The sequence below is a fragment of the Neofelis nebulosa genome, chromosome 4 (genome assembly GCF_028018385.1).
Source record: "Neofelis nebulosa isolate mNeoNeb1 chromosome 4, mNeoNeb1.pri, whole genome shotgun sequence".
NCBI lineage: Eukaryota > Metazoa > Chordata > Mammalia > Carnivora > Felidae > Neofelis > Neofelis nebulosa.
Window position 1 is genome coordinate 160,678,441 of NC_080785.1, and position 19,124 is coordinate 160,697,564.

Below are 19,124 nucleotides of genomic sequence, written 5' to 3' on the forward strand. Positions count from 1 at the left end.
CACCTTCTTGGGGCTCCGTGAACCCCCGAGAGGGCCCCCAGGGGGAAGATCTTGACACTGGGCGGGGTACAGAACCTTGGGAGCCAGAGAGCTCAGGTGGTGGTGGGTGACAGAAGGAGATTCCAGGAGGACGCCCGCCTGTCCCCACAGCCTTCGCCGCCTGTGCCACTACATCCTGAACCTCCGCTACTTTGAGATGTGCATCCTCATGGTCATTGCCATGAGCAGCATCGCCCTGGCGGCTGAGGATCCCGTGCAGCCCAACGCACCGCGAAACAACGTGAGTCCCGCTCCGCGGGCGCCCTGCTGGCCGGGCCGCTCTGCCACGGGCCACCTTCCCCTGCGTCCTCAACGCTGCCAGCCCGGCTGGAGGGAATGTCAGGGGTACCCCTGGGCACAGCCCTGGGCTCACCACGGCTTCCGGTGGGGCGGGGAAGCCCTGATTGGTCGCGTCTGCTCTTGGGGGCGGGACGTCCCTCGAGGGAGTTGGGACTGTGCACCCGGTGGGGGAAAGGCGGCCGAGGGCAGGAGGGGCCGGAAGTTGCTGAGATCCCCCGGCAGGGGGAGCGAGGCTCGCGTTAGGTGGGGGTGCGCACCCTCTGCCTGGAACGTAGGGAGTACCCAGGCAGGGGTGCCCCACAGGTATCCCCTCGGCCGCCGGGCCTCACCCAACAGACTTCTTGGCTCTGATCTTGGCTTTGACACGAGCTTTGAAAGAAAGGACGCTGCTTTTTTTTAAATGCTTATTTTTAGGGGGAGACAGAGAGAGCCAGTGGGGGAGGGACAGAGGGAGAGAGAGACACACACCTCGAAGCCGGCTCCGGGCTCTGAGCCATCAGCACAGAGCCCGACGAGGGGCTGGAACCCACGAACCGCGAGATCGTGACCTGAGCGTGACCTGAGCCGGAGTCGGACGCTTAGCCGACTGAGCCACCCAGGAGAACCAAGAGAAAGAACTCTCTTGGCGCAGAAACACAGCCTACACTTTCAGCTGTTTGGAGAGCTGCAAGGCTCTCCTTTTAGGGGCGCAGGGTCTGCTAACGGTGCCTGATAACTGAGTGGTGGTTGTGTTCAGAGCACAAGCCCCGGCACTTGGCATGTAAGTTCTCCCAGGTATCCCCATTGGACAGATGGTGAAACTGAGGCTCGGGCAGGTTCAGTGACCTGGCCGAGACCACACGGCAGAATCCCAGTGCTGCCTCCCCTGTCGCTCCTTCTGCTTCCCTCAACTGTGTCCGCTTTTGGAGCACCTGCTGTGCGCATGGCTCCCCTTAAGTCCTGCCCAGCAAGAATGGGCGCGTGCCTGTGGTTGAGAGGGGAAAGTGAGGCACTGAGAAGCGAGGGCCTGGCAGATTCCACACCGGTGGCAGAACCTCCTTCCCCAGCTCCTTCCTGCACGCCCCCCCCCCCATCGCTGCCCCCCTGCCCGGAGCCAGGGGCACATTTTCCGCTGGGAGCCAGGCCCTGCCGCCCTCGCTAAGTAGGTTAGGAGCCTGGTGAGGCTGGCAAGCCCCATAAATCAAGCCTGCCCGACAGCAGCTTACCTTGCACTTTCCCTTCCTTTGCAGGCCTGGCAGGGCCCCTGGGGACCCGAGGGGGGAGCTGGAAGGAAATAATTAGAACACGGCTCCCGGAAGAAACGAGCACCAGGGCAGAGCTGAGGCTGCGCTCTGTTCTCTACGGCCAGCTCTCCCCACCCCGGGGGACTGCAGGGAGCCAGGCCCGGGAGGGGGTGTCCCAGGAGCGGTCAGCAACCCCCCTGCAGACTCTAGGAGGTCAGAGAAGGCTCTGTCACTGGCGGGGGTACCGCTGCGGTTCCTGGACCTGAGGGAGCCCGGCGGGGCTCGGACCAGCCCCACGGGGCGTCTGCAAAGCCTTATCCCGGCCCCTGCCTGCTGCATTTTGCAGCTGAAACTTCTCTCCTCGAAGCCCTCCCCTCTTCAAGGGCACTGTGGCCCCACACGGCCAGCTGATGCCCGGGGACCCCCCGCCCCACGGGGCAGGAAGTGAAACAAAACCACCCCCCACACCGGGCACATCTCCTCAGTGCCCCCTTTCCCTCCCTCTGAAGTCAGGGTTCACATCCGGGGACGTCTGGAGACACATTTGGGTTGTCACGACTTGGGGTGGGCCACGGGGAGCTACTGGCACCCAGAGGGGTGCTCGGCCCCCTCAGGGGCACAGGGCAGCCCCCGCGAGGGGAATGCCCCAGCCCCAAGGGTCCACGCTGGATAACCCAACCCTAGCGGTAACCAGAAGGGACCTCCCTTCTGGAACGAGCTTAGCTACTCTAGTTTTAGTTGGGTGTTGTTGCTCATTTCTGACACGAGAACCGATGGAATAATTCTGTGCCTCTCTTCTGTCACCCAACCTTGTGCCCCCCCCCCCCCCCGCTCCCCAAGCTTGTCAACCCTGGGGCCTGGAGACTCCTTTGGCCGACCTGGTGGGTATGATGCAGAGGCTCTCTGGGACTTTGATCTGCGTTCCCCTGGGATAAATGAGCCCGAGCACCTGTTTGGAGTAAACCGAGCCACAGGAAGTTGTCATTTGCATAGGGCAAAGGATCCGCACATCCGAGAGAGTCAAACCTGATTTACTGGTCTCTCGGTTTCCTTGGTTTCCTCTTGTCCGACTTAATTCGGTTCTCCAGAGTTGTTTTTTTTTTTTTTTTTTTGATAAGATTTTATTTCTGAGTAATCTCCACGCGCAGCGTGGGAGCTCAGTTCTCCAGAAGTTGATTCCGCTGACCACGTGGCCTGCCCCTCCCCCACTCCCCTCATTCCTTTTTTCCTCTCTGCTTTTCTTTTCTTTTTTAAATTTTTTTTAATGTTTCTTTATTTTTGAAGGAGAGAGAGAGACAGGACGCGAGTGGGGGAGGGACCGAGAGAAAGGGAGACACAGGCTCCGAAGCAGGCTCCGGGCTCCGAGCCGTCAGCACAGAGCCTGACCTAGGGCTCGAACTCACGAACCGTGAGATGGTGACCTGAGCCGAAGTCGGACGCTTAACTGACTGAGCCACCCAGGCACCCCCTCTCTGCTTTTCATTCATTGCTTTATTTAGCAATTAATGAGCAAATAGTATGTGCCACGCACAGAGCTAAACGTCAAGGATTGACAGGGTAGGAGATGGTCCCTGCCTTCCCAGAGCTCACAGAGCGCCAGGCGGCCTCTGGCCCTGCTGAGCCCTCTGCCCGGTGCACCTAAACTGCTCTCTCTGCACCCAGATCCTTCCAGCACCTTGAACCTGCCAACCCCCCCACCTCAGGGAGCCAGCCATCCTGGCCACTCTGGGCCCCGATGGCCCTTCAAGCCCCACGTGTAACGGGACCACACAGATCCCCAGGACCCTTCCAGCTACCCATGCATTCATTCCGCAAACATTTCTTGAGTGCCAACTGTATGCTTGAGCCTGTGTTATGAGCTGGAGACACTACAGGCATAGCCAAACGTCCCTGGCCGCGTGGGGCTGACCTCAGGTCAGGAACGGGGACGATGAGGTTACTGATGACTATAACAAATGACAACAAATCGTTCGCGGGGGTGGGTGGTTGGTCTGGTAAGGAAAATTGCGAGCGCCAGGAAGTAGGACTTTAAACAGGCAGCAGGGGAAGGCTTCACCGAGCAAGTGAGAGTTGAGCCAAGCCATAAAGAGGGAATCCGGCAGGACACGGGGAAGAGCATTCCAGGCAGAGGTAACCACCTGTACAAAGGCCCTGCGGTGAAGACGCCCAGAGTGACGGGTGTAGACTGAACAAAGGACGGTGAGTGGAGGTGAAGGCATAGAGGTGACCAGGCAGATCGTTCGGGGCCTCGGGGGCCACCAGGAGGACTTTGGCCCTTACCTCAAGTGAGATCAGAGCCGTCGAGGATTCTAGGGCAGAGAAGGACCCTAACAGGACTCCGGTGCTCACGGGCGCCCTCTGGTGGTGGTGCTCAGTAAATATCAGCCCTTCCAACGTGCGCTTGCTGAGTCAGCATAACCACATCCTCCTGCCAAGGCCACACCAGAGCGGTACTGTGGCATGGCCTGGAGAGGGGCCAGGCTGCAGGCCGTTGCTCAGCCAGGTGGAGACCACCCAGCCCTGGCCCCGCACGAGGGAGTGGGGGGAGGGAGGGGTGCGGGGAGAATCCCCCCACCATGGTGAAGATGTGGCCGCAGATCTGCTGGGGGAGACCAGGGTGGTGAGTTTGACCCCCCCCCCCCCCCCCCAGTGTCTGGCTTAGAAGGCCGGTCATGTTTAGGACTTCTCACCTAGGAGACCCAGCAGGTCAAGGGCGTGGGGAGGTCAGACCGGTCGCCAACAGGGTTACAGTCCTCCCTGAACGTCCCTAAGATCACCTTTCCTTTATATTGAGCTTTGGGCAAATAAAAAAAAAAAAAAAAAAGGCGCCCTTCCCGTGGGTAAGCAAACCACCCTGAGTGGTTTTGTTAGGACTTTTCTGCCATCTGCTGGACAGTTTCATACACAACGTACTAATCTGCACTAGGAGACGGGGTGGGAGGGGCCCTTGTACAGTGCCCACCCTGCCCAACTGTATGTGGCAGCCGTGTTTCCCCCTCTGCTTGGAGAGTCTGTTCCTTGGGGACTTTGCTGGAGGCCACACGCTCCAGTGGGCCTTTACTAGGTTCCTGGGGACTCTGCTGGAGCAAGCCAGTGATCTGCTGCCCCTTTGCTTTGATCCCTTACAGGTGCTACGGTATTTTGACTACGTTTTTACAGGCGTCTTTACCTTTGAGATGGTGATCAAGGTGAGTGCTGAGAGAGCCAAGATCCAAGGGAAACTTCACTCTCAAGAATGCCACCCTGGCGCAGGTGGCTTCCCCCGGGGGGATTAGAAATGCTTGGTGTATTGGAGCAGCGGTGAGAACTGGAAGGAGTGAGTGAGGAGAGTGGAGAACCCAGGGCGGAGACATGAGAGCAGGGAGGTGACAGGGACAGATCCGGCGGGGCCTTGTGGGCCACGGGGAGAACTTTGACTTTTACCCCAAGCGAGGTGGGAGCCAGGGAGGGCTCTGAGCAGAGGAGGAACTTGACTCCTGCCCATGCCAGGGGCACCCTCTGGCCTCGCTGGGGAGGATGCGCTTGAGGGAGGGGCAGGGCGGGTGGGAGCTGAGAGCTAGGAGCAGGCGATTGTACCGGGCCAGGCAGAGGGTGGTGGGGGCCAGGCCAGGGTGGTGGAGAAGGTGGGAAGGTTCTTGGCAGGCTTCCTGGTGAATTCCACGTGGGGGAATGAGACAAAGAGGAGTGAAGGGGGGCATCGAGGTTTGGACCTAAGAACCAGCAGGCTAGAACTGCCCTTCGTGAGACGGGGAGGTCCACTGGGCTCCCCTCCGCGTGTCCCCTCCTGGTGCCCTTCCCCCCAGAGACTGGAAGGGTGGGGACTGCTCCCCCAAGTGGGACGAGGGGACCCGAGCACCGTCTCTTCTCACCCCTAGATGATCGACCTGGGGCTCGTCCTGCACCAGGGTGCCTACTTCCGCGACCTCTGGAACATTCTCGACTTCATAGTGGTCAGTGGGGCCCTGGTGGCCTTTGCCTTCACGTAAGTGTCCTCCTGAGGTTTCCACTTGCCTCTCTGCGCCCCGCCCCCGGCCGGGGGCTGCCCGTTGGACCAGGGAACGTGTTCTCAGGGCGTAGAGACGGGAGAGTGGGCTCTGGGAGGTGGGGGTGGGGGGGGGGAGGGGGGAAACATCCGCATGCTACGCCAGGAAGAGCTTCGACTGGCTTTTGCATGACGGCCCCTGCGGAGGAAGGAAGAGAAGGGACCCCACCTTCTACCTCCTCGCGCAGCCACGTCACTGGCCCCTCGCTCCGCTGCTTTCAGTAGAATAGCCCCGCCGGGACATTTCATGTTCCCTCTGCTCTACAAGCTCCACCCCAACCGCTGTCTCTTCGAGACCCCCTAAAAAGAAAATCAGGGAACGAATGTGCATGAGAATTCGGACCCCCCCCCCCCCCACCGCCCTGTGTCTGCAGGCTCAGTAGTTGTGGACCTGGTGACTCCCCTTGTGTGTCCTTCACGTGTCCCGGCAGGTCCTAAGACTCTCTGCCCTCTGAAAGGCCATGCATCGTTGTGCAACTCCGAGATGGCCCCTGGGTCGTGGGTAGCCATCCCAGAACGGCACCCAAGGGCCGGGCAGCCATTCTCTCCAAGATGGCACCCAAATTGTGGGGACCCATTCCAAGATGGCTCCTGAGCTCTGGGAAGCATCTCAAGGTGGTACCCAAGGGCTGAGCACCCGCGAGGTCTTAGGGCCCCGAGAGCGAACTCGGCAGTGCGTTCCTCAAGTTCTAGACATTTGGGGCAGGTTGAGGAGACCTAGCCGGCCCTTCACCCCCAGGTCTTCTTGGCGGACCTTGTGTGTGCCCACCGCAGTGGGTCAATCCCAGAAAGGAAAGTCTCAGAGGGGTTCCCACCCGCCTCACCCCCACAGTGAGAAATCAGAGGCTTCCCTCGTGCCTCTGCTCCCTCGCGTCCTTCTCACGGGGTTCTTGAATGGCCCCCCAACCCAATAGTGAAGACTCCGTTTGTCAGGAGGCCAGAGCGGTCGCTCCTTTCCAATTTAAGGACCAAAGCGGGCCACGCTCGGATTCTCCCCTGGGGACACGATACGGTCAAGTTGTGTCAGAACAGCAAGAAAGTTCCAGGGTTCCGGACGCCTCCAAGCCTCTGGAGCCCTACGACGAGGGTCCCGGGGCTGATCGTATTTCTGACTCTGGCCAGACCTCCCACCCCCTCTCCCCTTTGCCTTCTACTCTCTTTTCCTCTTTCTAGGTTTGCTCGTCTTCCACCTCGTCTCCTTTCTCTCTCCTTCTTCCTCACTCCCTCCGCCTCCCCCCCTCCCTTTTTTAAATGATTATTTCAGTATTAGAGCAGTCGAAGAGATTTTGTAAAAATCCAAAGTGTGACTACGTTATTAAAACGGTCAACACTTTTAAAAAGTAAAGTCAGTAAAATGCACAGCGAATGAGGGGAGAAAGATGGCCACAAATAAGACAGGGAATCGATGGCCTTCATATGTAAAAAGCAGTTACAAATCACTAAGAAACATGAAACTCAGTAGATAAGTGGGCAAGGGAAGGGATATAAACAGAAATTTTGCAGAATGCTGACAGCTAGTAAAAATGAAGAAAATTTTGCCTCCTTGGAATTTGGAGAAATATAAAATACAAACAAGATACAATTTTTTTCCTATCAAGATAGCACCAGTTTTCTTCAAAAAAAAAAAAAAAGATTTTTAGGGGCGCCTGGGTGGCTCAGTCGGTTAAGCGTCCGACTTCAGCTCAGGTCATGATCTCGCGGTCCAGGAGTCCAAGCCCCGCGTCAGGCTCTGTGCTGACAGCTCGGAGCCTGGAGCCTGCTTCGGATTCTGTGTCGTTCCCCCCCCCCCCCCCGCCCCTCTGGCCCTCCCGCACTCGTGCTCTGTCTCACTCTCTCAAAAATAAATGTTAAAAAAAAATTTTTTTTAAAGATCTTTGAAGTATATATGAGAAGGTAACGAAATACAGTCGTCCCTCCCTGTGTCAGCTATTTGAGCGATTCCTCCAAGGTGGCTGGAGGGCCCCACACTAGGTCCAGGGAAAATTTCAACTCAGAAGAGCCAAAACGTCTTACCTCCCTCAGGCTAGAATGAATCTGTCCCCCCCGCCTGTGTCTCCACCCCTGTCTGTCTCTGTTTTCTGTCTCGGATCCCCTGCCCTGCCCTGCTTCTGTGTCTTTCTTTCCCTTTCCCCTTTTTCCTCTTCCTTCTGACTTGCCTCTCTGGCTCTTTCCCCTTCCGTTTCTCTCCCTCCCTCCCTCCCTCTTTCTGTGCGCCTCTCTCCTTTTCCCCCTCCCCCCCCCCATTTTCTGTTCTCTGTTTATCACTTTCTACGTCTCTCTGTTTCTCTTTGCCCACCCAGCCCATTCAGCATGTGTCATGTGTCTCCTCTGTCCTTCTGTCTCGTTCATATTCTCTCTCTCCCTCCCTGTCCCTCTCTCTCTCCCTCTCACTCTCTCTCCCCCTCCCCGGGCCCTGGCCCTTATCTTCCGGGACGTGAGCCTGACTATCCACGTAACCTGGGCTGTGTGGCCTGGAGAAGGCGGACCCTTCGCCATACGCTCGGGCATCAGGAGACCCGATCCCCACTATACTCTGAGCAGCGGTGGTCTTTGTGACAAGGGAGGGCAAGTTTGGGCGGGCGCCTCTTCCATACTTCCTCAAGCCCTCCAGGATGAGGTCTTTCCAACAGTCCCCAAGTCTCCTAGGGCTCGGGAGGTGACGGGGACAGGGACAGGGGTGAGCACCTGTCGGCCACATCCACCTGCCCACACACAACCACCCCTTGGCCAGCTGTGCCCTGGGTGGTGAATTTTGCCCTCCGCGGCCACCGCTGGGTGTAGCACAGAAAAACTGGCGACTGACGTGTCAGCTCACCCTTGACCTTGGCGCTTTCCTCCCAGACCTCTGTCCGCAGCAAATGCTTCAGTGCTGAAGGAGCCTCCCCCTCCCTCCCCCCCCCATTCCCCCGCCCCACCTCCACCCCCCAGTTTGGCCTCACAGTTTGGGGAAGGGGTAGCCTCGGAAAGACCGGGGGCTTTCAACCATAGGACGGACTTTGGCCATAATGAGCTGGTAATTCACAATATGCTGTTTCTAGGATCCCGGAAGCTACAATTAGTCTCTGCAGTCTGCAAAATCAAAATTATTTTTTCCACCAAAAATCAATCCGCAGAGTGGATTCTTTGTGTTGCAAAAGAATCTGCTGGAGGGAGCTGATTTTTGTTTTGAATTTTCATTTTAAATATGAAGTTATCCAAGGGCATTCGAAACGAGCCTCCAACTCACAGAAATCTGGCAGCACACGTTTGTAGCGAATCTTTTCAGCTGCTTCTGCGAAGTTGCTACAGGCACAAAGCCAGCCAGCCCGTGACCTTGAAAAATCCCTGTTTTGAATGTTTGGCTTCTTGTTTTGGGTTTTGGTGTTTTTTTTAATCCCTATGCAAGGAAAAGGTCCAGACTGGGATTTAAGGGCATCCTATGAGCCTCGATGGGCTCGCAGATCTCACAGGAGCTGGGGGATGTGAGATTTTGCCAGTGGGATCCTGACAAGGGCCGGCAACTCTCGCGGGGTTTTGGAAGAGCTGACCGTCACAGGAGCACCTGTCTATGGTGGCCATAGGGGTGAGAGAGGCGGACCCTCGGGCCCCTGCCACACCCTCCCTGCCTTGCCGCAGACACTCCATCTGGTGCCGCCATGTCTCTTTCAAGGCAGGGCTGCAGGCCTGGTGCAACTGGCCAAACACCTTGATCAAGCCGCTCCTGCATGCCCGGGGTTAATCCGCCAAAAAGCCAGACAAGGAGCCCCCAGGCTGCTGCTTTCCTCCCCGGAAACGTTTCCGAATCCTCCTCCTGGCTGCAGGGTTCTGGCCTCTTGCCTGAGAAAGTCCCTGTAAGGACTTTGCTTATGGCCTTTCCTTGTTACTACATGGATGTCATCGTTGGCAGTTGTGGGGGTCTTAGCCTGAGTGCCCAACCTCAGAGTCCTCTGCTTACCTTTCTCCCTGGTCCTTTACCTCAGTTTATCTGCCCTGTGCCATCTTCTCATAGACAAGGCTGAGAACCCCAAACAGGTGTTAGAGTAGTCTCATTGCTTTAGAAAGAGGTTCCTGGAAGTCTGTCCGGTTTGTCTCCAGTGTGCAGGTCCCTTAGCCTGCTCCGTGCCTCGGTTTCCCCATAAAATAGAAAACCCCTCACCACCGCCTCCTGTGGGAAGCTGTCTCGTGATCCCCATTCTGTAGATGAGGAAATTGAGGCCCAGAGGGCGTGTGAAGGGAAGCAAGTCTGGCAGGATGGCTGCCGTGGGCCTCGGCTGTCAGATTCAGGGCTGCTGCCCGCGTCCCAGCCCTGAACCTGGAAGCTTCCACCAGTGAGCCGGATGGATGGCACTCGACGGCCTAGCCAGCCTGGGTTCCTCGAGAGTCGGGGGAAGGGGACACGAGCCTGCTCAGAATCTTGCTGTTCTGGCCTTTTGGGGTGGAGGCAAGGATTCTGCCTCGGTGCTGTGATTGTGGCCCCGTCTCGGATGTGGGAGAACGATCCCTGTGGTCCTCCAAGGGATGTGTCGAAGCTCTGCTGACAGTCTCCACCCCTCCTGCATCTCACCCGGATCTGTGTGTGTGTGTGTGTGTGTGTGTGTGTGTGTGTGTGTGTGTGCGTCCTGCTCCTTCTACTGACTGCGTGCCATGTCCACGTGACCGCCATTAACACAGCATCTCATGAGCCATCACACATGATATCATGCTCTGTGCCCCTGCATCGGGGTGGCCACCTGACATTTCTCAGCAGCTGGCGGATCACGATCCTGCCCTCACTGCCAAGAGTCCATCTGGCGCCGCCCCTCCTCCCTCAGGGCAGGCCGGCACAGCTGGCAGAGCGCCTTGATCAAGCCACTCCTGCATGCTCGGGAGCCAAACTGCCGGGAAGCCAAAGAAGGAGCCCTCAGGCTGCCACCTTTCTTATCCTACCCTCAAAACAGCCCCTGCACCGAAGGCATTATTTTTCTTGTGTGCGCTAAAACGGAGAGAAGATTTGAGCCCGAGATACACGAACCGGGGCTTGAATCTCGCTGGGTGACCTTGGGCAGGTCGCTCCCCCGCTCTGGGCCTCAGCTTCCTCATCTGGAAAACAGACATAACGGTGCCACCTTCCCACAGGCACGGGGACATTCAGAAGACTCCCATGTTACACCTGAAGTCAGCGGGTTAGGCGGAAGTCACTGTCCTTGAAAGACCTGTCAGCCGTCCACGAAGGAGAAGCGACACGATTCCATGTGCGCAGCGATCCCTAGATACGCTGAGCTTTGAGAACCCCTGAGATAAAATAAAGAGGGGGGCGGGGGAGGAAAAACCCCATCGGGAATATTCGTAGGCATTTAAGCCGTTCTGTCGTTAGAAACACCACCAACTTCGAGAGGGGCAGCGGGCGGGGGATTCTGGACAGTGCTTGCCCGGCGGCAAGGCTTCCATTCGCTGACGGCAGTCGGGTCTCTCTGGCCTCGACCTCCCGCCATGGTCGGAGGGTCCTACCGAGGCCAAGCCTGAGGCCAAAGAGGAGTTGTGCGAAGGTGGCTTCGTCTAGGCTCGCGTTTTCTCGGGACTCCTGAGAGCCGGCTCTAACCACAGCCCACATCGGAACCCTTCACTGACCTCCCTGTCCCTCGTCACGTAGGGGGTCCAGGCAAGGCCGTGGCTATTGTGTGTCAAGCATCAGAATCCCCCGGGTCTGTTTTGCAGATGAGGACGGTCCTTAGAGGCAGAGCTGGGGTCCAAACCCTGGTGCTCCCGACTCCAAAGCTCCCAACTGGCAAGCCGTTCTAAAACCTCCCAGCCCCGGGACCTCTGGAGGAAAGGGCTTTCTTTCTCCAGCTCTTGGCAGTGACCTTCAGGGGCGCATTCGCCTTGGGAGTTGACAACTCTCTGGCTGTCCAGCTACTTGGAAATTTGGCTTTCTCGGTGCGGTTGGGCAGTGCCGGGAGCCTGCCCAGGGCAGGGGACCGAACAGGGGCTTCCAGATGGAAGGATGGACGTCGGCCAGAGCCGCAAGCCTGAGGCTGCCGCCCCCGCCCCAACCCAGTGCCCGGGTGGGGCAGGGGGCGCTCAGGTGCGCGTGCGTGTATGTGTGTGTTCTGTGTTCTCTCTTCTGAGGCCGCTTACGATCTGTCTCTCCCACCAACGCCACCTCACCAGGAGCAGTACACGGTAAAGTTCTCTGTCTCTCTCTCTCTCATTTTGTCTCTCGTTCTCCGTGCTCTGGTGCAGCCACGTTGGTTCTGGGCCTCTTTCCATGGCCTCGTGTCCTTGCTGCTGTCCTGTTTTTTGCAGTGACCAGAGCCCCCCCTCGGTCTCTCCCCAGGGAGGGGAGCCCTCAGGGGTCTTGGCAGCTGCTTTCCATTGCAACGCACCATTAGTCTGGTTCTTGGCAGAGATTAGAAGGGACGTGAGGGAGGGGGGCCTCCCCAGGGGCTCCCTTCAGCAAGGCAGACAAGCACGGGGAGGTGATTCCCGAAGGAGTAAGCGTGTCCAGACCCCGAGATGGGAGAAGGGTGGAAACGCCTAACAACCAGGCCTTGGGCTGTAAGAGGAGGAAGTGGCCTCCCAAAGAATATCTACACTCTCAGCAAAGTGGTTCAAAAAGCGGGTGGTTTTCTGTGAGAACGCCTTGATCAAGCCACTCCTGCATGCTCAGGATCCAACCTGCCAGGAACACTCCTCAGTGCCTCCGTAAACAAGATTGTTTCTCAGCCTGGCCAGAGGGCACACAGTGCCTTCTGGGAGAGAGGTCCCCCTGATGGCCGGGGAGTCACTTTCCAAGGAGTGGATCTGCCCACGGGAGTCCTGTTTCCAAATGTCAGGCATTCGGCACTTCAGGATTTTAGCCGGTCCCGCTTACAACCTAGATGCCCCCTTGCTTGATGTTCTAGTACGGAGACTTCTGCTCTTCCCAAAGCAAAAGGCCTGAAAGACACTTGGGGAAGAAATAGCCGTTTCCCCATGCGATCCAAATTGTGTCCCTGTCCTGCTTCAAATTATCTCAGTGGCTCTCTTGACGTGCATCTCGTATTTCAGGGGCACGGCCTTGAGATAACGGTGACTTTGGGTTTCAAAAGGGAAAAACATGTTCCAGCTGAATCCTGGAGCATGGCTGTGCCCCGCAGGGTTAAGTCCAGTTCCCGCTCTTTATTCCCTGAAAAATGAGAGAAAAGAGATCTTTAAAAAAGGCGGGGGGGGGGGGGGGTTGTATCCAGATACACCATGAGAGGGGTCTCTGGGAGTTTTACACCTGACCCACGAGGTAACTCTGGGGAGATGTTTGCTAGGAGACCCTCAAAGAACTCTGATCTGGATCCATTCACGTGTGTCCTGAGATCACACGCCAGGCACACGGCGGGAGCTGGGACAAGAACCAAGATCAAAGGGAAAATGAACCATAGAAGAATAGGTCACAGTTTAAGCCTTTGAGAAGTTCTCTCTCTAAAGCCAGCAGCCAAAGACGAAGCAAAGATGATTCTGAAACAGAAGGAGGGTCTGGTAGAACCCGCAGGCAATCAGGGGAGGCTGTCGGATAAAGGGGCCACTTAACTTGGCTGCGAAGGCTGCACAGTCCTGGGAACGGACAGGTGGCAGAAGGGCCTTTATAGCAGCAGGGACAGTAGGTAAAAACAAACGGAGGCAAAGAGTCTGGCTGGGGCTTGGGGTGTGTAGCAGTCGATGGGAATGCAAAGGCAAGGTAAGTTGGGCTAGGGTTTGAAGAGCCTTGAATGCCGAGCCAAAAGCTTGCAGTTCTAGGCATTCAGATTTCTCCAGAAGGATTCTGAGAAGGAGAGTGACATGGTCATTGGCTTTGAACCACCGTGTGTGGAAAAGGTGGAAGGAGAGGGAGACAGGGAGCGGGTGGGGGGGGGGGGAGGGGAGCTGGGAAATGGGTAGTGGGACTCCAGCACAAGACGATGGCCAGGGACGATGATGGAGAGGTTAGGAGGGTAACCCACTGGGGATGGAGGACAGAAAGCTGAACGGGACCCGGGTTTCTGGCTTGGGCGACTGGCGGGTGGTGAGTTCTATTAACCGCAGGCCTCTGATGGCCGCACCCAATGCCCTCCTTTGGGGGGACCTGAATCATGGTTGGCTGAGGGTATCACAGCCTCTGCAGGGGCTGTACGGCTAGGGCCCCGGTCCAGTAGACCCTGCACTGAACCCCGTAGAAAAGATGGGTTAAGAGACCCTGGAAGAATGAGGCCTGAGACCCTGGCAGAGGTTCAACATCAGCCTCTGACGTCCCGGTTCTTTGCTTTCGCGCGGGCTCAGGGAATATTGAGGGAGGGCCACGTTAACTCGTTCCTGGATCCTGTTGGGAGGGGAGGCAGGGAATCCCGTTCTCCAGCACCAATGAAAGCCCACAGGGGCCACCAGCCGCCCCATGCTGGGTCTGAGGGCCACCCCATGCAGTTACACAGGCCCAGCCAAGTGGTGGAGGGCCCTTAACAAGTCCTGAGACCAGGACCACAGAAGGCCGTCTGCTGGCTACCTCTTGAGCCCAAACACAGCAGGGGTGCTCACCACTCTTCCCCAGCAAGGGCAGGCCAGCGCCAGGCTCACCCCAGACTCCTGGGCCTGAGAGGGCGGGGTCACGTGGAGTTGTGGGCCACCCCCCACCCAGACTGACTTCTGCTCCCTCTTTTCCCCTCTCCGTACCCTAACGTCCCTCCACAGTGGCAACAGCAAAGGAAAGGACATCAACACAATTAAGTCCCTCCGAGTCCTCCGGGTGCTACGACCTCTTAAAACCATCAAGCGGTTGCCAAAGCTCAAGGTGAGATTGGGGCATGTGGGAGGCCCGTCAGGGTTGCTGCCGTGTACAGTTGGGCAGGTTGAGCACTGCTCAAGGACACGACACTGAAAGGGGGTGCTGGTAACAGCACATCCATCGTAGATGGATGTATTTATTATTACAGCTTTCCAGCAGATGGCAGTAAAGTGAGTTGACCTGACAGAACCTGTGTTCTTGTGACAATTTTCCATGAGATGAAGCGTCTTGAGGTCAGGATCCCCTTTCCTAATTCCCACGAAGCTACCGTATGGGTAACAGTAGGGCACAACCCTGATGTGGGAAGCAAGAAACTAGGTTTCTGGCCCCACGTAGCTTTTGACTTTTCAGCTACCGGTTCCAGGTTCGAGTATCTCCTGTTCCACAACAGTGTGAACCAGTATTTCCCAGAGCTTGTCATTCAGGAGGAAAGAAAAGGAAATGAAACCCAGTCATTCAAACGCATCTTTTCAATTGGCGTTCCACCTGAGGACCACCTGTATCCTCTCTTCAGGTTTATTTCATCGATCACTTTTTAAAATTTAAGTGAACGTATTTTAAAAAGAAATTCCGTGTCAATGTTCTCAAGCGGGAAGAGCAGAAAGAACCCAACAGAAGATGAAACTAAACATGTTCCCAAAAGACAAGATACTGTTCTTAAAATCTAGCCTGAGAGGGGTGCCTGGGTGGCTCAGTCGGTTAAGCATCCGACTCTTGATCTCAGCTCAGGTCACACATGATCTCACGGTTCGTGACACGGAGCCCCGCATCGGGCTCTGCGCTGACATTGTGGAGCCTGCTCGGGATTCTTTCTCTCTCCCTCTCTCTGCCCCTCCCCTGCTCTCGCAGGCGCGCTCTCTCAAAATAAATAAGATCCGGCCAAAACGATTGCCTGGAAAGGACTTTGAACACGGGTTGAAAAGCAAAAGTATCAGGGTTAGCTGTTAACAGTAGCAATTAAGCAAGATCTTCTGGCTCGCTCGAAAGGATTGAAGACGTGGAAAGTGATTAAGTTCGTTGCCGTGCGATTCAGCACTATTTAGTGTCGGGCTCCTGCAGGCCCTAAAGAAATGTCCCCTGTCACCAGGACTTTGCACTATCGCTAGCCAATAGGTGGCCGCCCTTTGGACATGAAAGCTTGCTTGCATTAGAAATACGGAGAGGCCCAGCAGTATTCAGTTCTGCGGTTCTTCACCCTCTCCTGGGTCACGGCCCCCTTTAAGAGCCCCCATGAGGGCCACCTGGGTGGCTCAGTCAGCTAAGCGTCCGACTTCGGCTCAGGTCATGATCTCACAATTCGTGGGTTCGAGCCCGGCGTTGGGCTCTGTGCTGACAGCTCGGAGCCCGGAGCCCGCTTCGGATTCTGTGTCTCCCTCGCTCTCTGCCCCTCCCCCGCTCCCACTCTGTCTCTCTCCCTCTGAAAAATAATATTTAATTAATTAATCAAATTAGATAAAACATAAATAAACAAAAGCCCCCAGGAAAGCTATGCACTCTCTCCCTTGGGGAAAGCTGCCGAAGCCAGCCTGTAGTTCCAGTAGGTTCGAGGACCCTTGTCCGCTTGCGGTTAGGACCCGCTGCGGTTGGAAGCAGAACGGGCTGGGAGACATTCCGGGCCTGGACCCCTGCCTTCTTGGGCAGATGGTGAGAGGGCTCCATGTCACCCGGGGCAGGATCTCCGGGGCACCTGAAGTCGGCTCTCACCGGCACAGCGCCCCCTACTGCTCAGCGGTCCAAAGGGAGTGAGAGCGCAGCTCCAGGGGATGGGAAAAGGGGCCACGAGTGAAGCAGGGACACAGAATTAACAGGAAATTCCTTGTCTGCCCGTTCCTCCTGCCCTGAAGAGCTGTGAGCTTGTCCTAGGCTCAGAGAAGCCGCCCGTTTCCCGGCAGTTGAAAACGGCGGGTGTTGGGGGTTGGATGCACGGAAAGCCGGGACTGAGTGCAGCCCCAGTACCTACCTCCCAGAGCCGCGGGCCCTTAAGCGTGACTCGGCGTGGGGCCTGGTCGGTGAAATGGAACGATCGTGGGCTGCTGGAGGCAGCTGACCGGGCGGGCCCCCAGCCCCTCACGCGCTCTCTCTCCCCTCCACGCCCCCCGCCCCCCGCCCCCCGCCCCCCGTCCCCCCAGGCCGTGTTCGACTGCGTGGTGAACTCGCTCAAGAACGTCTTCAACATCCTCATCGTCTACATGCTGTTCATGTTCATCTTCGCCGTGGTGGCCGTGCAGCTGTTCAAGGGGAAGTTCTTCCACTGCACCGACGAATCCAAGGAGTTTGAGAAAGACTGTCGGTGGGTCTGCGCTCTGCTCGGTGCCCCCACCGAGGGGCTGGCGGGGGCGGGGGGGGCGGGGGGGGGGGGCGGCCGGAAGCGCGAGCCACCGGGCTTGGCGACTGGAGTGTTGGGCTCCGGAAGTGAGCCAGGGGCCGCCCGCTGGGGTCTGGAGTAGGGAGGACGAGCGTCGGGGTTGGAGCTCTAGGTAGGAAGCGCCCTAAGCTGGCTGCTTAACTCTTCATTCCGTCGCCACGTGGGATCGACCTGGGGGATATTAACACGCGTCCGCGTCCCCCTGTTTGAAAACCTTTACGGGCAGATGTGTTTCAGAATTCAGAATAGTTTGCAGTTGTTTGAGAAAGACCGTCTACCGCGTGTTCCACGCAGGACGTGACTCCCTCCGCTGGGTCTAAGGCATCCCTGTAATCAAACTTTCTTTTCTTTTTTTTTTTTTTGGCGGGGGGGGGGGGGGTCACGTGACTGTTTGCAGCAAATGGGACGAAAAGCAAGTATAAAGAGCTTCAGGTCCAGGGGGGTCAGGTTTTGTCGCCAAACGAATTAGATCAGAGGTGGACGGACTTTGTCCGCCAAGGGCCAGATGGCGCGTCACTTCTGCCTCTATGGAGTCCATGGTCTCAGCTGCAGCTCCCGTCGTGACACGGGGCGGCCAAGGGCACCTGGGTGGCTCAGTCGATTAAGCGTCCAACTTCAGCTGGGGTCATGATCTCGCGGTTTGTAGGTTCAAGTCCCGCGTCAGGCTCTGTGCTGACAGCTCGGAGCCTGGGGCCTTGTTTCAGATTCTGTGTCTCCCTCTCTCTCTGCCCCTCCCCCACTCACACTCTGTCTCTGTTCCCCCCCCCCGCCCCCCCTTTCTCTCTAAAAAATAAATACACATTAAAAAAATGACACAGAGCAGCCAGACAACACATAAACAAAGGTTCCAATAAAATGTTATTTCTATATTTTTTATTTATTTATTTTTTAGTAATCTCTACACCCAATGTGGGGTTTGAACTCACTCACAGCCCTGAGATCAAGAGTCGCATGCTGTTCCGTCTGGGCCAGCCAGGCTCCCCTAAAATTTTATTTCTAGAAACGAAAACTTGAATGTCGGTGTAAGGTTCATCTGTCACGAATGCAGTCTTTCGATTTGCTTTCAACCACTTGGAAACGTAGAAAACCCTTCCTAGTTTGTGGGCCGTACAGAAACAGGTGCAGATTCGGTCTGCGAGCCATAACGTTCACCCTCTGAGTGAAGAGGAAGATATTTGGTTTTCAGAACTTTCTAGACTTTGGAGTTGTGGGCCAGAACTTGCGGGCCTGGAGTCCCGCCCCGCCCGTCTTTGGGTCATCTTCATGATGGAAATTCTTTTTTAATTTTTTTTATGTGTATTTATTTTTGAGAGACAGAGAGAGAGGGTGGAGGAGGAGTAAAGAGAGGGAGACAGAGGAGCTGAGTGAAGCAGGCTCTGCATTGAGAGCAGAGAGCCCGACGCGGGGCTCAAGCTCATGAACCGCGAGGTCATGAGCTGAGCTGAAGTCAGACGCTTGACTGACTGAGCCACCCGGGCGCCCCCTCGTGGTGGAAATCGCTAAGCCCTTACCGACGGGCCCAGCACATGCTGTCGCCGTGTAAAGTGTTACGGGCAGCCTGTCGTTATCTCGGAGGCTGTTCCCTGACGTTGGAAAGACTCCATTCGGCCACGGGTCTGGGGCTAAGCCTTGTATCGCCGCCCTAAAAAGGAGCAGCCCCCGTCCCCCTCGGCCTGATGGACCCAGAAAAGTTCCTGTCTCTCTCCCTGCTCTCAGCACCCCCCCAAGCCTGAGGCTCCCCCCCCCCGCCCCCCCCCCCGCAGGACTGGAAGTTTTCATGTTGGAAGACAGTGCTGGGTCCTGAGTCAGCTCTCCCGCTGGGAGCAGGGGCCGTGGCCTCATCGGAGGACCTCCAAGGGGGTGCGCACGTCCATCAGAGAGCCGCACGGGGGGCTTCCACTCCCTGGGCTGAGGGATGCCATGTGGGCTGGTGGGCCTCCTCGTCCTCTTACCTCTGGTCACCAAAGATGAGGGTCCCCTTCCTCCGTTGACTAACGGCCCCTATTTTCCGCATCAGCGGCAAGTACCTCCTGTACGAGAAGAACGAGGTGAAGGCCCGGGACAGACAGTGGAAGAAGTACGAGTTCCATTATGACAACGTGCTCTGGGCTCTGTTGACTCTCTTCACCGTGTCCACGGGAGAAGGCTGGCCACAGTAAGAGGCCCACCAGACAGCGCCACGGGGGAGTCGGGGGCCCCCGGGGAGCAGGATGGGGAAGGGTCTGAGAGCCCAGCGCTGAGAAAGGCCTGGACGAGGAGGGGTTTGCTCCCGGCTTCCCGAGGTGGAGACCCCGCTGGGTGCACAGGGGGCCCTGTCACCAGAACAGCAGCCTGCCCGCGTGGCTAGGCTCGTTTGGGGCCGAAATGCAGGCCTCCCTCCGTGCAGTTCGCCGAACCCTCAGAGTCAGGGCC

The 19,124-nt window shown here is 57.1% G+C and overlaps 1 protein-coding gene across 7 annotated transcripts in view; it reads left to right on the top strand.

Annotated features, from left to right (window-relative positions):
* CACNA1A (calcium voltage-gated channel subunit alpha1 A) overlaps window positions 1–19,124 on the top strand; it is a 284,147-nt gene that overhangs the window by 222,944 nt on the left and 42,079 nt on the right. For all 7 annotated transcript variants that reach the window (XM_058727813.1, XM_058727814.1, XM_058727811.1 and 4 more), the window contains 6 exons: window positions 151–280; window positions 4,691–4,750; window positions 5,438–5,544; window positions 14,254–14,353; window positions 16,477–16,637; window positions 18,730–18,867. In XM_058727813.1, the coding sequence (XP_058583796.1) occupies window positions 151–280; window positions 4,691–4,750; window positions 5,438–5,544; window positions 14,254–14,353; window positions 16,477–16,637; window positions 18,730–18,867 (696 nt within the window). The remainder of the gene's footprint in view (window positions 1–150; window positions 281–4,690; window positions 4,751–5,437; window positions 5,545–14,253; window positions 14,354–16,476; window positions 16,638–18,729; window positions 18,868–19,124) is intronic.